Consider the following 21,091-nt stretch of genomic DNA (forward strand, 5'->3'; position numbering starts at 1 on the left):
GCAAAGTGAGCTTAGGAGAAAATATGTTAAAGAGGTAAGAATCCTTGCTTTAGTATTAACTTACAGCAGGCACTCAAGTGCCAGAAACCTTGGCAAAACCGGCCTCCCAGATGCACAAACGGAGGACGTTAGGGACACCAGCCTAACGTCATGTTTTGCATTCAATATTGGTTAAATAGGAGTGTGCCTTGGGGAAAAGTCAAAATAGGCACCGTTTTACAATTTGAAAAGCCACTTTTCCTCCCCGGAGCCACCCAGTCCGCTACTCCCATTAGTTCATTCAACAAATGAACAGGGCTATACTCCACGTCCTTTCCGTTCTTATCAATTAAAGCAACTTAACTTCATGATTCCTCATATTCCTCACCTATATTTCCTCAGTTCTACTTCTAAGACAAAACTGTCGGGATTGCTGGCCTTGCCTGGCCAGAAGACAGTTCTGTTCTTTCCAGTAGCTACTAGAACCCGCTCCCTTCTGTACCTAAAATTAACGGTTACTGCCGCAACACCTGCAACGCATTTTCTCCTGTAGTAGGAAAAAAAGTGGATGGGTAAAAAGTAGATTAGAAAGAACGCAAGAAATCTAGACACAAGCTGGATACATACGTCCCCAAACTAACGAGAGACTTAAACACATCATCCATCCATTTAGGTCCCACCGGTAGGCAGATTATTACTCGGGGCCCCCAGAAAGCTTTTTCGTCCTTGCTGCAGTCCATTCACTTTCCAGATGAAAACTCTAAACCGCCACAACGCCAGTTTCACCTGGTATCTGCACACAGCTCAGACGCGTAGCTGACGCAAGCGCTCACCGAAAGCGCCCCCACGCCGCACCGTCCCTGCTCTCCCCACCCCCCAAGAAGGGGTGTGGCCTCGGAACGCTCTCCGCGCCTGAATTGGAGCTGAGTCGCGAGTTCCGCGCGTAAGAGCGGATGAAGCCGGCCGGTGCCCCGGAAGCAGTTGCTGCAACTTCCGGGGGGGGTTGTACGCCTGGTACGGGAGCTACGGGGCTCAGAGACAGTGCTTGAAATAGTGGGTGCGCCAACATGTCCCGTGGTTCCAGCGCTGGGTTTGATCGCCACATTACCATTTTTTCACCCGAGGGCCGGCTCTACCAAGTAGGTGAGTGAACCGAGTCCGCCTGTGGTCCACTCGAATTGCTCTGTCATGGTACGGCCTGGAACAGGCAGACGCGGCCGGAGTTTAGTCCGCGACTGAAGCATGGCCCGAGCTGGGACGGGAGAAAGGCCGAGTCAGGGTCCATTCCCAAGGTGTTCCCACGCCTGTCTGGAGGCAGGGATCGGGGGGCCCGAAGGCTGAAGGCCTCGGGCTCTTAAGGGCGAGAGGCCGCACCTCCTGGACACAATAAAGAGTTAAGGAAGGTAGGACTGCAATTCTGGACTCTGGTTTCTTGACGCCTTTTCACTTGTTACGTTTTGGCCTGGATGGGCCCAACATCTGGACTTCTCTAAAGAATAATTGGCACCTTAAGTTTGCCATTAAAACAGTCCTCTCCGTTTTCCTTTGTTTGCAACATGTACTTCCTTGTAGTAGTTAATTCCACACTGGCATTCAGACCCTTTTATGTGGAGGACACTGTGGCGGTCCTAGGGGATGCAAAGATGTCACACCCTCTCCTATACTGAAGCTCACAGCTTAAAGGGAGTAACATATAACGTAAACAAACGTATAAAAAGGAAAGTAAAAAGAGCCAGATGACAAGGATCTACAGATCAGGACATCTTTGAAAAACTGGCAGATCGAGTGAGTGGCTGTCAATTCTGGAGCTGTTCTTGAAATTAGCATCCCCTTTTAAACCACATCTGAATGTTTCTAAATAGTTTAAAAGCTTGTTTTTGAATTGTGGATGAGAAGTGGTGAACTAGCTGTTTCCTGAAAGACAGACTTAGTGGCAATAAACCCTAAACTATTTACCATTCATTCAGTGTAACAATATATTTTGTTGGATTGAAATGGTGTCAGGGATTCTTAATCTCCTGCCATAGGGAATTTAATTAATATCTGGAGAATCTGATTTACATCTGACCCCATGATCCTTTGATTTTTGAGTGAGTTTACCGCCACAGTGCTTTGGGGAGGACAGTAATACCATCTCTGGTTGGAAATCATAGGAGAGTTGACCTATAAATGAGGTTCTCTTCACCTGTAAATTTTAGAAATAGTTCAAGATTTAGAAATAGTTTTAGAAATAGTTCACCTGTAAATGTTAGAAATAGTTAAAAGTAGTTTAGAAATAGTTCAATAGTGTGGAATGAAACTTACACAGTATATGGCTATATACTGTTTACAAGGTAGCAAGAAGCAAGGGTAATTCAGTAACCCTTTTCACTCATCCTCAATCGAAAAATATGACCAAAGACAGAAGAAAGATAACTTCTCAAGGAAGTTTCATTTTTAGTTTCTTTCCCGAGTTTTAGAGAATTTTTCTATATTGGACTACTGCTTTGAATGTTCTATTTTATGATTTTTAATATGTGAACAGGAAAAGTCAGACCTACTCTTTGCTTTGCTATATACCATATTGTGAAATCCAGCCAGAAAGTAGTCTTTAATACTTCCAGATTAGGTGAGTGGAAAGGCTGGATATAGTGTCAGTTAAGTAATTTAAAAAGATTTGGAATGAAACATGAAGTCCAAAAGCTTAATCTCTAGACAGGATGACTTTAAGCACTGCCTTGTTGAATAACACATTCTGCTATTCAGGGCAGTAATTAGATATTGCTAGGAAAAGGAAAGTGAAAGAACAGTTAGTGTGAGCAAGCAGTATAGCGAAGAGGTCAGGCCCTGGAGCCTTACCTGGATTCAGATCCTTGCATAATGCATACTAGCCAACCTGGGCAAGTGATCTATGACATTAACATTAGCCTTAGTTTCCGTTTGCAGAGTTGGGTTAACAATTCCTTCCTGTGTGCTTGTTTTGAGGATTAAATATGATGATACATGTAGAGTGCTTAGCACAGTATTAAATGCTCAGTAAATGTTTTTAGGTGCTTATTTGATTCTTTGGCTCATTTTTTTGGTCTGTTAGCTTAGTAGCTCTGTAAGCATGGAGTATTTACTTTTTTATGGTCTATCCATACTTGGTTCTCTAGTGAAATATTTGTACGTTATAATATTGTGAATGCTGTTGATGAGTTTATAAACTTTAGAATCCACCAGAGACAAAGTATATAAGAATTATGAGTGCAAATTGTTAACTTTGATAGTGGAAAAAAATAAAGCAAAAATGGGGAGGTGACTGGGGAAGGAAAGATTAATGGAGAGGTGAGTGTATGCTCCTCCTCTTCCATAGTAGGACTCAAAACATAAATATAGTCTAAAGGCAATAATTTAAAAAATAGAGATACAAATTTAAAGTTAAAATGTTACCCATAATTACAAACTGTTGACAGTGTTTGCTCCCAGGGAGTAAGAGAAAGATTTCTCATTGTTATTTGTACTCTTTAGTAACTACTGAAAATTTTCTTATAATGAATGTATTCAGGGTGTGTGTATGTAAAAATTGTAGAACTATACACAGAGCACCAGCTTTGAAATCTAATTTCAGAAATCCCTAAGTTATCAGTGAAGAAACTAAGGCCCAGGTGGAACAAAATAAACCTCACTATTTTCGGGCTTTTCTCTCCTGATTTTGCTGATCCTTTGCTGCATAGGTCTGGCAAGGGAGGAGAGGAGTGTCATTTGAATGTGCCTGCCAGGGGGATATGAGCACTGCCCATGTGCTTCTAAGAAGGGAGTATACTGATAAGGAGCAGGAAAGAAATAGACTGGTAGAATCAGACTGGATAGGACACTTTTCTAATCTAGAAATACCAGTCTGGCATAGTATCAAAGCCAGGATTCCTGAGTTCAAGTTCTTGCTCCACACCAACTATGAGAATTTTCTTCGATTTGTACAATAGAAATAATAATTTCATGTCCCTTATAGGGCTGTAAGGATTTAATGACTTAATACATACAATGTACTTATTAGAACAGTGTCTTTCACAAAGTAAGTGCTCAATAAATGTTTCAGTGAGGGATGCTGTCAGGAAGAAATGAGTGGGTGATAAAAATGGAATCAAGAGTTTTATAAATAAATGGACTGGGAAGTATTTACTGTTTACATTTTTTGCTATTTAAAAAAAAAAAAAAACTCGTGTTAAAGTAGTATTTCTGGGGCACCTGGTCAGTCAGTCGAGCATCTGACTTCGGCTCAGTCATGATCTCACAGTTCATGAGTTCAGGCCCCACATTAGGCTCACTGCTGTCAGCCTGGAGCCCATCTTGGATACTCTGTCCCCTTCTCTCTTTGTCCCTCCCCTGCTCATGCACCTCTCTCTCTCTCTCCCCCTCTCTCTCTCTCTCTCTCTCTCTCTCTCAAAAATAAATAAACATTAAAAAAAATAGTGTTTCTGAACCTAGACTTCTCATGCCCTCCTTGAATCGATTTGAAGTTAAATGTCTGTATACATAAATACATACATATCATAACTACACCAGAAAGTAACAAGATCAAACACTACTATGTTTTCAAACCTCATATACACCCTCTACATCCCCATGCCAGTGCCAAGATTTCTAATGACCCCACCTGCTTAAAGATCACAGTTGTTTTGTCTTTTCATTTGGGAGACCGCCCATGAGTGAGTGCAGAAGGGGGGCAAAGAGGCAGAGAGAGAGGGGGTGGGGAGGGAGAGGATCCCAAGGAGGCTCCACACCCAGTGCAGAGCTGGATGCAGGGTTCAATCCCAGGACCTGAGATCATGACTTGAGCCAAAATCAAGAGTCGGACTTTCAACCAACTGAGCCATCCAGGCACCCCAAAGATCACAGTTTTTTTAAAGAGGGTAATAGGTGGTGCTAAGGAATGAGATGCACTTCTCATTTATGTTCCAAGGTTAGGGAAAGACAGAAGAATAAACAGCTGCCAAAAATCTTACAAAAAGTTTCTAGCATGCAGCATTGAAATTAAATAGACATATTTTGCAGAATACCTGCCTTGCCCCAGTAGAACAACCCTTTTTGGTGTTTTTTTTTTTTTTTCCATAACCAAACTTCATAGAATGTATAGATCTCTCATTTCATTTTTTTATTTTTCCAGCCCATGTTTATATGGGGGAAAAAAACCCATATCTATCTCTCAAAACTCAGTACAGCATTTTAAACAAAATTATGGGTAAAATCTTGAGTATAGTCCTGTAATTGGCAGAACCTCAGAATCATCTATAGATGCCTTGCAAAGCCGATGAGTGTTCATAAAGGGGATATGCATCTCTGCTGTTGCAAGTCGTAGTATGAGCCATTGTCTGGTATCGTGATTGTCCTGAACGTTTTATCACAGTATCTTTTATATTTTTCCCCTGTTTTTTTCCTAGTACTATACAAATGACTCCCAGAAAAGTTGGGAAAGTGCTGGGAAAAAGTATAAGGAAAGAAAGTGAATAAGAGATGACTGAAATAGATAACTATACAAAACAACTGTTGATTTACCATTTTGTTTGTGGTCAAGGAAGCAATTTACGTTCTAACCTAATGGTTTATTGTTAGGTTGAACCATGTGAAACTGCTGATATTTTACTATTTTTTTTACCTATTAAAGTGATTTTCGTGGGTCAACCTAATACTTTACAAATATGTATTTTACTATGTATTTAAGGAAATGAAGACTTGAGATTGAGTGTAATTCATTATAATTTGTTCCATTTAAAAAATGGGAAATGGACTATCAGTTATTATCCTGCATAATTTTGGGCATTCAAAAACAGATTATGGAGATTAATGTAATAGTGCTTGCTAGTTTGTAAGTTTTTCTGAAATTTTACCCTAAAAGCCCCAATCTTTAGTGATGGAAATAAAGTGTTTAATTACTATTTCCAATATTTGAATTCTGGCTTTAAAAAACAAATACACCTTTAAATGTTCCCCTTATGCTGTTCTGTTTTTTTCTTAATTAGCCTTCAAGCTCCCCTCTGCTGTAAACTATATTTTTACCCTACCAGTGTTTCTTTAGAAGATACTTTTTACTTATTATGTTGTCTCAAGATTCTTTACTCCAGCAGTTTCCATTTTTCTGGAAATTACTATAAAATATATATTTTACACTGGTAATATTACAGTAGGGATTCATTTATATAAAATTTTATTGGAAATTACAGTGCAACATGGTGAGTACTAAAATAACAGTACAAAGAAGGTTACTATAGAAAGTGACACATGGGCCACCTGGCTGGCTCAGTTAGTTGAGCGTGTGGCTCTTGATCTCAGAGTTATGACTTCAAGCTCTATGTTTGGTGTAGAAATTACTCCAAAAAACTAAGAAATAAATAAAAATCTTCAAAAAAAAAAAAAAAAGGAAAGTGACATAGCCAGGGAGAGCCAGGAAAGGTTCCTCAGAGAAGGTGAATTGATATAGATGGGAATTAGATAAGGAAATTTGGGGGGAACCAGGTTTATTTTACCTTTCCTTAGTTTCTTATTTTTTTTAATGTTTATTTTGAGAGAGGGAGAGAGAGCACATGAGCAGGGGAATGGGCAGAAAGAGGGGGGGAAAGAGGATCCAAAGCGGGCTCTGAGCTGATTGCAGAGAGCCCCATGCTTGCTCGAACTCACAAACTGTGAACTCGTGACCTGAGTCAAAGTCGGAAATTTAACCAAGTGAGCCACCCAGGTGCCCCTTCTAAGTTTCTTTCTTTTTATTTAAAAAAAAATTTTTTTAAGGTTTATTTATTTTTTTTTTTTAAATTTTTTTTTTTTCAACGTTTATTTATTTTTGGGACAGAGAGAGACAGAGCATGAACGGGGGAGGGGCAGAGAGAGAGGGAGACACAGAATCGGAAACAGGCTCCAGGCTCTGAGCCATCAGCCCAGAGCCTGACGCGGGGCTCGAACTCACGGACCGCGAGATCGTGACCTGGCTGAAGTCGGATGCCTAACCGACTGCGCCACCCAGGCGCCCCTAAGGTTTATTTATTTTTGATAGAGTGTGTGAACAAGGGAGGTGTAGAGAGAGGAAGAGACAGAATCTGAAGCAGGCTCCAGGCTCTGAGCTGTCAGCACAGAGCCCAATGTGGGGCTCGAACTCATGAACAGTGAGGTCATGACCCAAGCTAAAGTTGGGCACTCAACTAACTGAGCCACCCAGACACCCTCCTATTTTCTTAAAGTAGTAACTTAAATAATTGATTTTAGACCTTGTCTAATATAAACAAGGCTAGCATACTAGTTTTGTATGCTGCATAAACATTACTACAAACTTAGCCGCTAAAACTAATACATTTATTAAGTCACTGTTACTGTGGGTCAGGAGTAGTTTGCTGAGAATATCACAAGGCTGCAATCATGTTGTCTAGGTTGTGTTTTCATCTGGAGGTTCAACTAGAGAAGACTGCTTTCAAGCTCACTGAGGATGTTGGCAGAATTCATTTCCTTTCAGTATAAGACTGAGGGTCCCAGCTACTAGCTGACTGTTCACTGGAAGACACCCATGGTTCTTTGTCATACAGCCATTTAGCAAGCCAGCAAGAGGAATCTCTAGAGTTAGTCTGCTAGCAAGACAGAGTCTTTATATATGTTTATATTTATATAAATATATGTTTATATATCTGTTTATATATAAACTATATATATAATTTTATTGATAAATGAGACACACACAAGTACAGTTAAGGACTGAAATTAGCCTCATGTCACAGGTAAATCATTTTATAAGCTCACTTAATGACATCTGTAAATGCCATAATTGTTACCTCTGATAATATTTTTGCATTCAAAGCTATCAGTGTACATTTCAACTTATGAAGTAATTGGAATTAGTTTGGCTGTTCTTAGAAGCATTAAACTGTATTAATTAAACATTTTTATTTTTAAATTTTGCATATTCATTTGGGGCAGACATTTACCTTTAAGGCAAAAAAAACAATGTTACAAAAAGATGATGGTAGGAGAAATATGCAATGGAAGGTAACATATGTTTTTGCTTTTAAGATGTCTTATGTAATTAGGAGAATGACATCCCATCACCTTTGCCACATTTTGTCAGAAGCAAGTAACAGGTCCTGCTCACATTCAGGAGGAGGGGATTACACAAAGGTGTGAACACCCGGAGGCAGGGATTATAGAGAGGAGGCCACTTTAGGGTCTTTTTCCATAGCAATACAATTCCTTCTTTTAGCTGCATCCTACAAATTTTGATACATTATTACCAGTCAGTTCAAAATATTTTTAAGTTTCTCTTATGATTATGTCTTTGATCCATGGATTATTTAGAAGGGTGTTTTAAATTTTTCAAATAGTTAGGGATTTCAATACTTTAAAATTTATTGAGACTTGTTTTATGGTCTCTAATATATGCTCTATCTCAGTAAAAGTACCATGTGCATTTGTAGTACACCGTGTGCATGTATATTCTTCAGTTGTTGCCAGTAGTGTTCTTTAGATACAACTCAGTCAAGGTGATCAATAGTGTGGTCCATATCATGAATGTCTACTTTGTGTGTTTATGTCTATTTCAGTTGCCTGGTGGTGGTGGTGGTAAAATCTTAAACTGGATGGGATTGGCCATTTCTCTTTTTAATTTTGTCAATTTTACTTTTATGTATTTTAAAGTACTCTTATAAGGTGCGTATACATTATGATTGTTCTGTCTTCTTTCTTATGAATTGATTTTTCTATGACATTTTTTGACATTCTGTGACATTTTTTTGAAGTGTCCCTCTTTATCTCTGATACATTAGTTGTCTTGAAATCTCTACTTTGTCTGATATTAATATTGTCCATTCAACTTTCTGATGCTTACTGTTTATATGGTAATCTTTTTTTCCATTCATTTAGTAAAGTGTGTCTGTGGTAGATAGCATATATTTGAGGTTTGCTTTTTTATCCATTCTGACAGTTTCTGCCTTTAATTGGAGTATTTTATCCATTAATATTTAATGCAGTTGACATGGATTCTGCTATATTCCTCCAAAGAATGTTGATTTGTTCTAGCAGGCAATTAATTTGGGTGGCAGCTCAAATCTCCCTTTCTTTTATCCTTAGCTAAGCTGCCTGGAGTCTGTCTTGTGTATATGTGGTTATGGAATCAGCCAGAGATTTGGGTAACATAATATATGGGTTGAGTCTTTCCCTCTCTGGCTCTCTCCTTTCTTTCCCTCATTTTCCAGTAGCTGTAGTTACCCCCAAACTGTTCTCTAGTTCTTCAGGCTAAAAAGACTGAATTTTCTGTGGGTATTTAGCCCCGACCAGGGCCTGCACTCAGTCTATAAGCTGTGAAAACGGGAAACTCATTCATGCCATTCCTTTCTTCCAAGCATTGTCCTCCCCTTCTAGAATCTGCCTACTGTTTGTCACTTTCTGGTGTCTTCAGGTAGTTATTCAGAGTTTATGGTTTTTTATCTGTGGAGGTTTGATCTGATAGAAGCTTTTTGGCCATAATGAGAAATAGAACTGAGAAGCATTTTGAAACATTATGCTTTAGAAATTATTTGTGGTGGTGGTAAAAATAAACTATTATAATCTAGTTGAATCTAAGGTAGATTTGAGGATTTTCTTTATGGTGTTTTGCTAGAGTCTTTTTTACTCTATTTTTCTGTCTTCAATCTATAGCTACTTAGAAATATTTGATGAGTTTTTTTATTATAGCTCCTATTAAAGGAAGTTCTTTGGCACAGGTAGTATCTTTCTTGGCTGGTCCTCATCACCAGTTAGTTGGCTTTCTGAACATAGGAGACTAGGATTCAGACCCTGTGCCCAGAGTAATACTTGACAGAATTTTTAAAACATCTATTATGTTAAAATGTCAATAATGATTAGAGTTATGAGTGACTTTTTTTTTACATTGTATTCTATAATCCCCGTATTTTCTACAGTGAGCAAATATTTCTGTTGCTATTTTTATGACTAATATTTTATTTTAATTTCTTTTAATTTTTTTTTTTTTTAATTCAAGTTAGTTAACATACAGTGTAGTATCGATTTCAGGAATAGAACCCAGTGATTCATCACTTATATATAACACCCAGGGCTCATCCCAACAAGTGCTCTTCTTAATGCCCATCACCTATTTAGCCCACCCCCCATCCACCTCCTCTCTAGCAACCCCGAGTTTGTTCTCTGTATTTAAGAGTCTCTCATGGCTTGCTTCCTCTCTGTTTTTACCTTATTTGTCCTTCCCTTCCCCTATATTCATCTGCTGTGTTTCTTAAATTCTATATATGAGTGAAATCATAGCATATTTGTCTTTCTCTGCCTGACTTATTTTGTTTAGCATAACACACTCTAGTTCTGTCCACATTGCTGCAAATGGCAAGATTTCATTCTCTTTGATAACCAAGTAATACTCCATTGTGTATCTATACCACATCTTCTTTATCCATTTAACTGTCGATGGACATTTGGGCTCTTTCCGTACTTTTGCTATTATCAATAATTCTATAAACATTGGGGTGCATGTGCCCATTTGAAACATCACACCTGTGTCTTTTGGATAAATACCTAGTAGTGCAATTCTGGGTTGTAGGGTAGTTCTGTAGGTAATTTTTTGAGGAACTTGAATTCCGTTTTCCGGAGTGGCTGTACCAGTTTGCATTTCCACCAACCTTGCAAAAGGGTTCCCCTTTCTCCACTTTCTGACAGCTGTGAGGTGGTATCTCAGTGTGGTTTGGATTTGTATTTCCCTGATGATGAGTGATGTTGAGCATCTTTTCATGTCTGTTAGCCATGTGGATATCTTTGGAAAGGTGTCTATTCATGTCTTCTGCCCATTTTCTCACTGGATTATTTATTTTTTTGGGTGTTGAGTTTGGTAAGTTCTTCATGTATTTGGATATTAAGCCTTTATCTGATATGTCATTTGCAGATATCTTCTCCCATTCTGTCCGTTGCCTTTTAGTTTTGTTGATTGATTCCTTGTGTACAGAAGTTTTTTATCTTGATGAGGTTCCAATAGTTCATCTGTTGCTACTTTTATAATTACAAAGTATGTTTATATTAGATTTAGATATTACAGAAATACAAAACATAGAAAGGGGTAGTCTCATTTGTAATTCTACTCTTCAAAAGCAGTTGTTGTCAACTGCATGGTGTTAAAGTAGTTTGTTTTCATGCTCCCTCTTTGATCCATCTGTTTTAACCTGGGGAATGGTTTGATATCAGCTAGAAGTGCACAAGCTGAAGTTTGTTATAGACAAACTAAAGAATCCTTGTTTTAGATATCATGAAAATCAGAAAAACTATGATCCAGAAAAGTTCAACTTGGTAGGGGGAAAGACAATACAGAATAATCTTAACAGCAATTAAAATTGCATATGGTCAAATTAGTTACTGGCCAAAATTAGCAGTAGTAGTAGATCTTGAGAAAATTTAGAGCAACTAAATTTGACCCAGGAAAACCAGACTTGGTAGAAATAATGACCACAAAACAAATTTTTCAAATTATAAAATGTAATTGATAAAGACTATATGATAGGGGTGCCTGGGTAGCTCAGTTGGTTAAGTGTCTGACTTCAGCTCAGGTCATGATCTCACAGTTTGTGAATTCAAGCCCCGCATCGGGCTCTGTGCTTACAGCTCAGAGCCTGGAGCCTGCTTCTGATTCTGTGTGTCCCTCTCTTTCTGCCCCTTCCCCACTCATGCTCTGTCTCTCTCTCAAAAATGAGCATTAAAAAAAAAATTTTTTAAAGACTTGATATGATAAATTAATTAAATCTTTTTTGGAAAGTTGGTACTTAGTCTGATGAAAATGATTAGTAAACTAAAATGAAAAGAAATGGAGTTGGTTTAACTAGAATTTATTATTATCATTATTATTTTAACTTTGCATGTCTTGGACAGCATTCCATGTTAGTTTGTATAGCTCTAGCTCATTCTTTTCAGTGATTGCTTGCTTATTCCATTTGATGAATCTATAATAATTTATTCCACCTTTTAAAAACACTATTCTGTTTTCCAGAATATGCTTTTAAGGCTATTAACCAGGGTGGCCTTACATCAGTAGCTGTCAGAGGGAAAGACTGTGCAGTAATTGTCACACAGAAGAAAGTACCTGTAAGTAATATTGCTCAGATAGCCTGTTGTTACAGAATATAATGTAAGGATTTTTCATGAGTTTGTACAAAATTATATTACAACCTATATACATTAACATTCTTGCTTTCCTCGTGCTTTCCCGTTTCACTCCAGAAGTATTTACTCGGCAGCTATGGACTGTTTAGCTGAGTAGACAGAATTAACATATTGAACTTTGTAGTAATGATTATAAGCACAGTGGGAATTCTAGGTCTTTTTTCTTCAGGAATCTTGCAACAGGCTTTGGTGATATAGTTCTCCCCCACAGGAAACCTATCATCTAACAAAGGAAAACAAAGTCTATCCCCTGCCTTTTTTAAAAAATTGGGTTTAACAATAAAATGAACAGAAGACATTTGTTACATAGTTTATCATAACTCCATAGAATTTTTTTATCCCTGCACTGGGACCTCTGATTTTACAAAAATTATCTTGATCTTGGGGCGCCTGGGTGGCGCAGTCGGTTAAGCGTCCGACTTCAGCCAGGTCACGATCTCGCAGTCCGTGAGTTCGAGCCCCGCGTCGGGCTCTGGGCTGATGGCTCAGAGCCTGGAGCCTGTTTCCCATTCTGTGTCTCCCTCTCTCTCTGCCCCTCCCCCGTTCATGCTCTGTCTCTCTCTGTCCCAAAAATAAATAAACGTTGAAAAAAAAAAAATTTAAAAAAAAAAAAAAATAAAAAAAAATTATCTTGGGGCGCCTGGGTGGCGCAGTCGGTTAAGCGTCCGACTTCAGCCAGGTCACGATCTCGCGGTCCGGGAGTTCGAGCCCCGCGTCAGGCTCTGGGCTGATGGCTCAGAGCCTGGAGCCTGCTTCCGGTTCTGTGTCTCCCTCTCTCTCTGCCCCTCCCCCGTTCATGCTCTGTCTCTCTCTGTCCCAAAAATAAATAAACGTTGAAAAAAAAAAAAATTAAAAAAAAAAAAAAAATTATCTTGATCTCTTTTGTTCATTAGGACAAATTATTGGATTCTAGCACAGTGACTCACTTATTCAAGATAACTGAAAACATTGGCTGTGTGATGACAGGAATGACAGGTAACTGATTTGATGTCTACTTAGATTTGTTATTTTCTTCAATTATTTACGAGTTTTGTATTAATTTTAAAAGGCTCCCTTTAGTGCCTGATGTGCCTGATATATAGGAGTATATTTGCCATCTTCCAAGGTTAGTATCAGTATATTCGGAGTATTGTGAGCTTTTTTGAAATCATAAGTATAATAGAATTAGATCTGTATACTACTGTCAGGGAAACTGGGCTGAGGCCCCTCTCATAGATGATTTATTTCATATATAGTTAATACTTTAAGGATAGTTAAGTCCATATATTTCAAACCTGGTAATAATGGCACAGTTAGAAGTAGATGAGAATTATAAAAATTACTTTGGGTTTCTGTTTTCTGAAATCAAGAGAAAATTCAAGCCTACAAAAAAGATAAGAGAAACATTCTCCTTAAAACTTGTTCTTTTGGGAATTATTAAACACTTGTAGAAACTATTTTCACGGCTGATAAAGGACTCAGCATAAAAGGAAGTGCTGTGTGTAGAACTCCATCTTTAAATATGTTTTCCTTTTTTGTCATGTATTTGTTGCTGAGTCATCGACCGTTCGTTGGTGGTAGAAAAAACCATAGTGGACCACTCTACCTTCCTTAAGTTAGAGTGGAGATTTTATATATGTATGGAAAATGGAAAATTGTCTGATTTTACGTTCACTCTTTCCTCTAAAGAAGTAAACTTGTTTTTTCTGCTCTAAGCGGACAGCAGATCCCAGGTACAGAGGGCACGCTATGAGGCAGCTAATTGGAAGTACAAGTATGGCTATGAGATTCCTGTGGACATGCTGTGCAAAAGAATTGCTGATATTTCTCAGGTCTACACACAGAATGCTGAAATGAGGCCTCTTGGTTGTTGTAAGTATGCTAACAAGGCTCACAAATGAATTACATTTTTTCAGAAAGGAATAAAAGAAAATTATATAAAGGGTGGAACTCTCTATAATAAATCAGCAATGAAGGGTAGGTTTCACAACAGTATTTTAGGTATTATCTCTTAAGCTTTAGGTGCTATTAGACTTTATTAAAATAGTTCTTTTAAGGATGTTTGATTTGAAAGATCCAAGTCACTGTTACATTGGGCTGTTGTAATGGGAGTTGTACTGCAATTCCAGATTACTCTTTCCATGCAGATGTCTCAATAGGCATCTTAACAATGTAGCTCTTTTTTTTTGATCACCCTAAAGAATTAGGCTCAAACACATATACCTGTGGTTCATATTTGTAGACTATATTATGTTTTTTAAAAATAAATAAAATTCTATTAGGAGAGAGATGAGGTTTACTGATTTTAGATTGAATGTAATACATTATCCTGAAAAATTGAACACGTTTGTTTTTGACATTGTGTCGTTTATGGGAATTAAAACAGTGAGTGTAATGATTTTTCTCTAACATATGACCCTATTTTTGACCTCTCATTTAAAAATGCTCCCTCAAGCCATACAGAGAAAGACAGATACCATATGGTTTCACTCTTATGTGGATCCTGAGAAACTCAACAGGAACCCATGGGGGAGGGGAAGGGAGAAAAAAAAAAGACGTTAGAGTGGGAGAGAGCCAAAGCATAAGAGACTGTTAAAAACTGAGAACAAACTGAGGGTTGATGGGGGGTGGGAGGGAGGGGCGGGTGGGTGATGGGTATTGAGGAGGGCACCTTTTGGGATGAGCACTGGGTGTTGTATGGAAACCAATTTGTCAATAAACTTCAAAAAAAATAAATAAATAAATAAAAATGCTCCCTCAGTTTCTTCAGTGATGCTCTTTCCCCCTTTTCCTCACTTTCCTTAGCTCATCTTCTGCTTTTCCTTTAAATGTTTTTGCTCACCAGGCTTTCTCTGTGGTCCTTCTCTCCCTCTTGGTTCTGTGTCAGTGATCTCACCCTCTTTCATACTTTCGTTTACTACCTGTATTCAGCCAGTCACTACTACGTTAGTGTTAGCCCAGTCCCTTCCTCCACAGCCTGCAGATGCTTCAGACTTGAAATCATTGCTGTTTTCCTACTTTTATCCTCAACTTCTCTTTGCTACGCCTACTCCACCTTCCCTGGTCATATGATTAGTCTTCGAGCTTCACCTTAGAATATCTGTTCTTTCCTGTCTCCTCTGTTCCTTCTTCATCATCTCTTGCCTTTGCCAATTAGTTTACTTGTCTCTTCTCTCTTTTCTCACTCTTTCCTAGTCTGTCTTCCATGTTGCTATGTGAGTTATCATTTTAAAATTAAATTTTGATTGTTACTCCCTAGAAAAACTGATTCCTCATCAGCTACAGTGTAAATTCCAAGCCCCTTAATATGACATGCAGTTTATTCCCAAGCACCTTCTTCCGTGTACTGCTTTCCTTCCTCACCTGAAGTCCCAGTAGTGCGTGGGTCTTTTGTCATCACCTGGGTATAACAAGACCTTTCATGTCTTGATGCCTTTGTGCATGTTGTTCCTTTTGCCTTGATTGCCCTTCATGTCCTTACCATCTATTAAACCCAGCTCATCTTGCAAGACTGGAGTAAAAAAGTGTTTGTTCCCTCAAGCAGTAAGTGGATATCTCTTTGGTGTTGCCCTATACTTTATATCAAGTATAAAATGTAAAGAAAATTAGAGGGTGACATAACCTTTGAATAAAACAGATATCTGATCACTGTCATAGTGTTTATCAATTAAATAAGTTTCAAAATTCCTCATTGGTAGACTCAGTAAAACATCTCTAAATGTGAATAAAGTGATTGACTACTGCTGAATCTTAAAACAGAGGAAACTACAGGCATACCTCAGAGATATTGCAGGTTCAGTACAGACCACTGCAATAAAGCTAATATCACAATATAGTGAGTCAAATGAATTTTTTGGTTTCCCAGTGCATATGAAAGTTATGTTTACACTGTACTCTATTAAGTGTGCAATAGCATTATATCTAAAAAAAGCCATGTACATACCTTAATTTAAAAATACTTTATTGCTAAAATGCTAACATCTAAACTTTCAACAAGTCCTAATCACTGATAATAGATGACTGTAACAAGTATAATAAGAATAATGGAAAATGTTTGAAATATTCCAGGAATTAGCAAAATGTGACAGACATGAAGCAAGCAAACACTATTGGAAAAATAGACTTAACACAGGGTTGCTACAAACCTTTATAAAGAAATGCAGTATCTGTGAAGTGCAACAAGGCAACACGCAATAAAACGAGGCATGCCTGTACATAAAAGAGGTTCAGATCTAGAAATACAAGAAACTAGGAGTTAAGTCATTCTTTAAATACTTTATTACCTGCTTTGCTGAGTAGAAAGAAGTTTGGTGTGGTGTTTATTTTAACTGTATGTCATTATAACATAATGGATTTGTAATAATAAAGGTCTGTGTACGGAATTTAGAATTTGGTTTCTCCTGACTAGTAGAGGAATGTATACCAGCAGTATCAAAGATGGGCAGTCTGAAGATAAGCAAGTAGCCTCAAGGTGTATTTCGTTTTGCACCACCATTCCCAAGGTGTATTCCACAATTTTGGTTCCCTGGAACCTTAAATTCTTTAGAACCTTAAGTTCTTAAAAAAAAGAGAAAAAGTCTTCCTTGGTCAAATAAATTAAAGAACTACTAAGTTTAAGTAGATCAGTCTACAGCAGAACATTTACCATACTACTATATATTATTTTCTCTAAAAGGAAGATGAAAAATTTAACTGAATTCAACTTCAATTCAATTCAGTTCAGATTTATTTGGTAACATCTCAAGGGTTCAGAGGAATATGCTTTGAGTAATAGCAAGGATTTAGAAAGTTGTAAATTATAATTGTAATAATTCAAATTTTAAAAACATCTTTGATAAGCCTTTTGTGAAATGGAAAGTTCTTGGTTACCTAGTTTATCTGTGGTGATAACCTGTATTTTATCAGTGTTCTTTAAGCAAAATACATACCCTAAAATAGATGGACAGAATAATGATTAACAATAGCTTTATGACAATACAAAGAAAGAAGAAATTGTGTTGTACAAAAGTATAAGATATTTCATGAGGGTCTTTCTTTTTAGGTATGATTTTAATTGGTATAGATGAAGAACAAGGCCCTCAGGTGTACAAGTGTGATCCTGCAGGTTACTACTGTGGGTTTAAAGCCACTGCAGCAGGAGTTAAACAAACTGAATCAACCAGCTTCCTTGAAAAAAAAGTCAAGAAGAAATTTGATTGGACATTTGAACAGACAGTGGAAGTAAGTTAGTCAAAAGGATCTGACCTTTTTTTTTTTTTTTTAATGCTAAATAGAATAGGGAAGATCATTGTATAAATTGACCATCTAAAAAGGCTGTTCTGGATTTATCACAGAACCAAGTTTGTTGGCTTAATAGTAAAATTGGTGTCATTCAGCTGACATGGGAACAATGAGGACTGCTTGTATTCACTTAATTCCTTATCTCATGTCATAATGTATTTGAAACTGCTTCCAATAAAACACTTATAAAATGGGAAGATGTAACTAAAAATGAGAATTCAAGACCAGGGCCTGAGACCTGCATGGTTGTGACTCAAATTAGGCTTAAGCTTCCTGGGAGCAAAAGTGAAAAAATTGAGTCCGCAGTGTTACTCTTATGGCCCTAAAGGAGAAACAGCCACATACCAGATTCTCAGCAAACAAACATCTTCTTGGTTAAAGAATATATGCTCATGCGATAACTTGACAGAGAAATTCTATCTGGGATGCAAAAGCAGAGCTAGCTTAATGCAGGAATGATAGGGGATTGATTATTCATTATGATTGGGATGTTTTAAATGGATACAACAAGCTAAAATTTTACATAAATGTTTAGTAATCTTAGACCAAGGAAACCTCTTATTTACTGCCAAGAAGTTGAAAACAAAAATTTTAGTAAATTTTGGAAAGGAGGGTCTGGGATACAACCATTCTAAAGACTTAAAACATGATTCTGGTAAGTGACAAAAGAATTACTATCTAATACTTTTATGTTTGGTTGGCAGTATTATTTATAATAACGGGAGATATAAAGCTAGTTCTCATCTGGGAGGTACTGTGTCCTGTTGAAATGTTTATAAAAGGTCTTTTTTACTTGCAGTTCATAATTACATAAATGATTAATCACATCAGATACAGAGCCACTTTAAAACATTCTTAAATTGTTATTACTGTAAATTTTCCTTGAAGGAAGGTTGTATCATTCATGTTTATCCTCTCCCCCATCTCACCCCAAGTGCTAAGCATAGTGCCCAGCATGTAGAGGTCATCAAGCAAACAGACTGTTGTGTGTGATTCATCCTGTGTTTTTTGATAGACCCCTTTCATTTATGACTTGACTAAGTATAAGCCAAGTTTCTTCTCATTGGCAGGCAACATATTAGAATTAAGCAATCTGTTGGTAACACGTGGTTGTAGAACTGCATCACTGAAACATGGAACAAAAATGAATAGTTTGTGGTTAATTCATGATCTGAATAAGCTTGGAATGAAAAATCTTGGAATCTCTGAAAAATACTATTTTAATGTTGATACTTTTTTCAGACTGCAATTACATGCCTATCTACTGTTCTATCAATTGATTTTAAACCTTCAGAAATAGAAGTTGGAGTAGTTACAGTTGAAAATCCTAAATTCAGGTGAGTTATATTGTTGGACAGGTGCTTAAAGAAGTTCGCCAAGAGATAAATTACAGCCTAGAAGGGTAGAAGTGTGTGGGTCCATTTGTCCTACAACTTGGGGGGAAAAAGCATTTTTTTTTTTAATTGCAGTTTTTTCCCTCATTACCTGAGAGATCTGTTTTAAAACTTATCAGAAATCTCTTTAAGGCAGACATAACTGCTTCTCATTTCTGAGTGATTTTATATCAAATATCAGCGGCAACATAAAATAACCTTCTTTATGTTAGGAGTAAGTAAGCATAAGTGTTACCTTTTTTTACCTTATGGCCAATAGAAACCTCATCTCCCAGAGTAGTAGTTTTTAGTTTTTTTCAGGTGAAGCTTTGATTATTTAGTGATTATTTAAGTGGAGCTTTGAGAGTAATATGAAATACTGATCTATATCAGACCCTGTCTGCAGATCTTTGGAAACCCCAAATTCTGAATATAGCTAATTGAATTGCAGATGCTGGATGCTCGTCTGTTCTTACTAAGTAACTAACTCCTACAGATCAACCTTATAGCTTCCATGAGTCAAATCTATACTGGGTGCTTAACATATACCATCTCACTTAATCCCCCCAGAACCTTGTGAGGTGGTTTACTTACCATGAATCTGGATGCACTTGTGAAAAATACTTCAGTTAAATCCACAGATGCAGGGAACTGCTGGAAGGCATGTTAACTATAATTTGTATTTACTCTTAGGTCACAGTTACAGGGATACTTGATAATGGTTAGGGGTGGGAAAAAAGGTGGTAAACTAAGCTTAACTGGACCTTACAGAGTTTTTTGTTACTATGCATTTTTTCTTCTAATTTATTCTCTTTGTTGCCTGTAGGTAAGTGGTTTAAACATGAATGATTTAAGAAAAATTCATGGAATTAAAATTTTTTTGAATCTATACTTTTTTTTTTTTTTTTTTATCTGTGGGAAGTAATTGTGTGTTTGGTTTTAGGAGTATTTTTCCTGCAGGAGCAATTTATAAATCTGCTTAAAGGACCTGCAAGTTCTTTTCTCTTTTTTTTTTTTTTTTTTTTTTTTTTTTTTTATTTAAATTTTTTTTTTTTTTTTCAACGTTTATTTATTTTTGGGACAGAGAGAGACAGAGCATGAACGGGGGAGGGGCAGAGAGAGAGGGAGACACAGAATCGGAAACAGGCTCCAGGCTCTGAGCCATCAGCCCAGAGCCCGACGTGGGGCTCGAACTCACGGACCGCGAGATCGTGACCTGGCTGAAGTCGGACGCTCAACCGACTGCGCCACCCAGGCGCCCCTCTTTTTTTTTTTTTAATGTTTATTTATTTATATTGAGAGAGAGTGAGCAAGTGGGGGAGGAGCAGAGAGAGAGAGAATCCCAAGCAGGCTCCACACTGTCAGCACAGAGCCCAACATGGGCTCAGTCTCACAAACCATGATATCATAACCTGAGCCAAAACCAAGAGTCAGACACTCAACCAGCTGAGCCACCCAGATGTCCGTCTTTTTTCTAAAGGGCATTTTGACACTGGAGCTAAGTAAACATTTTTATGTATAGATAAAGTTGATGAAATACCTAGGAATTCTAAAGGGATGACAGGTATACAGATTTTTTAAATCTGTAAATTGATAATTGTTCAAGTTGGGTGTTAGGTACACAGGAATTCATTACTACCTATTCTACTTTCGTGTGTTTGGAATTTTAGATAAGAAAAAGTTTTCAAAAAGTAAAATAGTTACGGGTTTTTTTCTCCTTGCCTTCTAGGATTCTTACAGAAGCAGAGATTGATGCTCACCTTGTTGCTCTAGCAGAGAGAGACTAAACATTGTATGTAGTTAGTTTACCAAATCCATGACGCCACTTGCCTGTGTGTTTGGTAACAACAGACCAACATTATGGAGGCCCCTGGATTGAAAAAGGAACCTCTCCCACTCCTCCTGCCACTGAAGTGGTTAGGACTCTGTATAAATAAAAAAAAATAGTGCTTTTGGAAAATAATCGCATCTTGTCTTAATTTCACCTCAAGTTTTAAGTTGTAAGCCTCTGGTGCATGCAGACTGTTAGTGCCCACCATCCTCACATTGTAGCTTTATTCTTTTTGTTGACAGAGATCCAAGTTTCTTTGGCTTTAGGAACTTAACAGGCAGAAGTTTAAACTATAGCTCTATGGCCTAATGAATAAATGGCAAACTAAAAACTGTGGTTGTATAACTTGCTCTGATTGTAAGCTGGCATGTGAGGCAAGACCTTTATTTTGCATTTCTTCATTCATTCAAATGGAATATTCCTGAACTGGACTCCCAAGTTCTGTCAGAGGTTTTAACCAGAGTGAAAAGATTGGCATTGTTATTAGTGGTTTTGAGATACACAT

At 37.5% G+C, this 21,091-nt stretch overlaps 1 protein-coding gene across 2 annotated transcripts; it reads left to right on the forward strand.

The window, feature by feature from the left end:
• Positions 1–982: 982 nt before the first annotated feature.
• On the forward strand, positions 983–20,715 carry PSMA6 (proteasome 20S subunit alpha 6). 2 transcript variants are annotated; one of them, XM_047075612.1, is made up of 7 exons: positions 985–1,122; positions 11,951–12,045; positions 13,017–13,098; positions 13,819–13,974; positions 17,144–17,322; positions 18,625–18,719; positions 20,485–20,715. In XM_047075612.1, the coding sequence occupies exons 1-7, from the start codon at positions 1,047–1,049 to the stop codon at positions 20,540–20,542; spliced, it is 741 nt and encodes a 246-aa protein (XP_046931568.1). In that variant the 5' UTR covers positions 985–1,046; the 3' UTR covers positions 20,543–20,715. The 2 variants fall into 2 exon arrangements, with proteins under 2 accessions (XP_046931569.1, XP_046931568.1); XM_047075613.1 differs by lacking the exon at positions 18,625–18,719 and having other exon boundaries at positions 983–1,122.
• Positions 20,716–21,091: the final 376 nt, after the last annotated feature.

Source organism: Lynx rufus, unplaced genomic scaffold (genome assembly GCF_022079265.1).
Source record: "Lynx rufus isolate CCGP_SWC_20201006 ecotype Redwood Valley unplaced genomic scaffold, mLynRuf1.p SCAF_13, whole genome shotgun sequence".
Classification (NCBI taxonomy): Eukaryota; Metazoa; Chordata; class Mammalia; order Carnivora; family Felidae; genus Lynx; species Lynx rufus.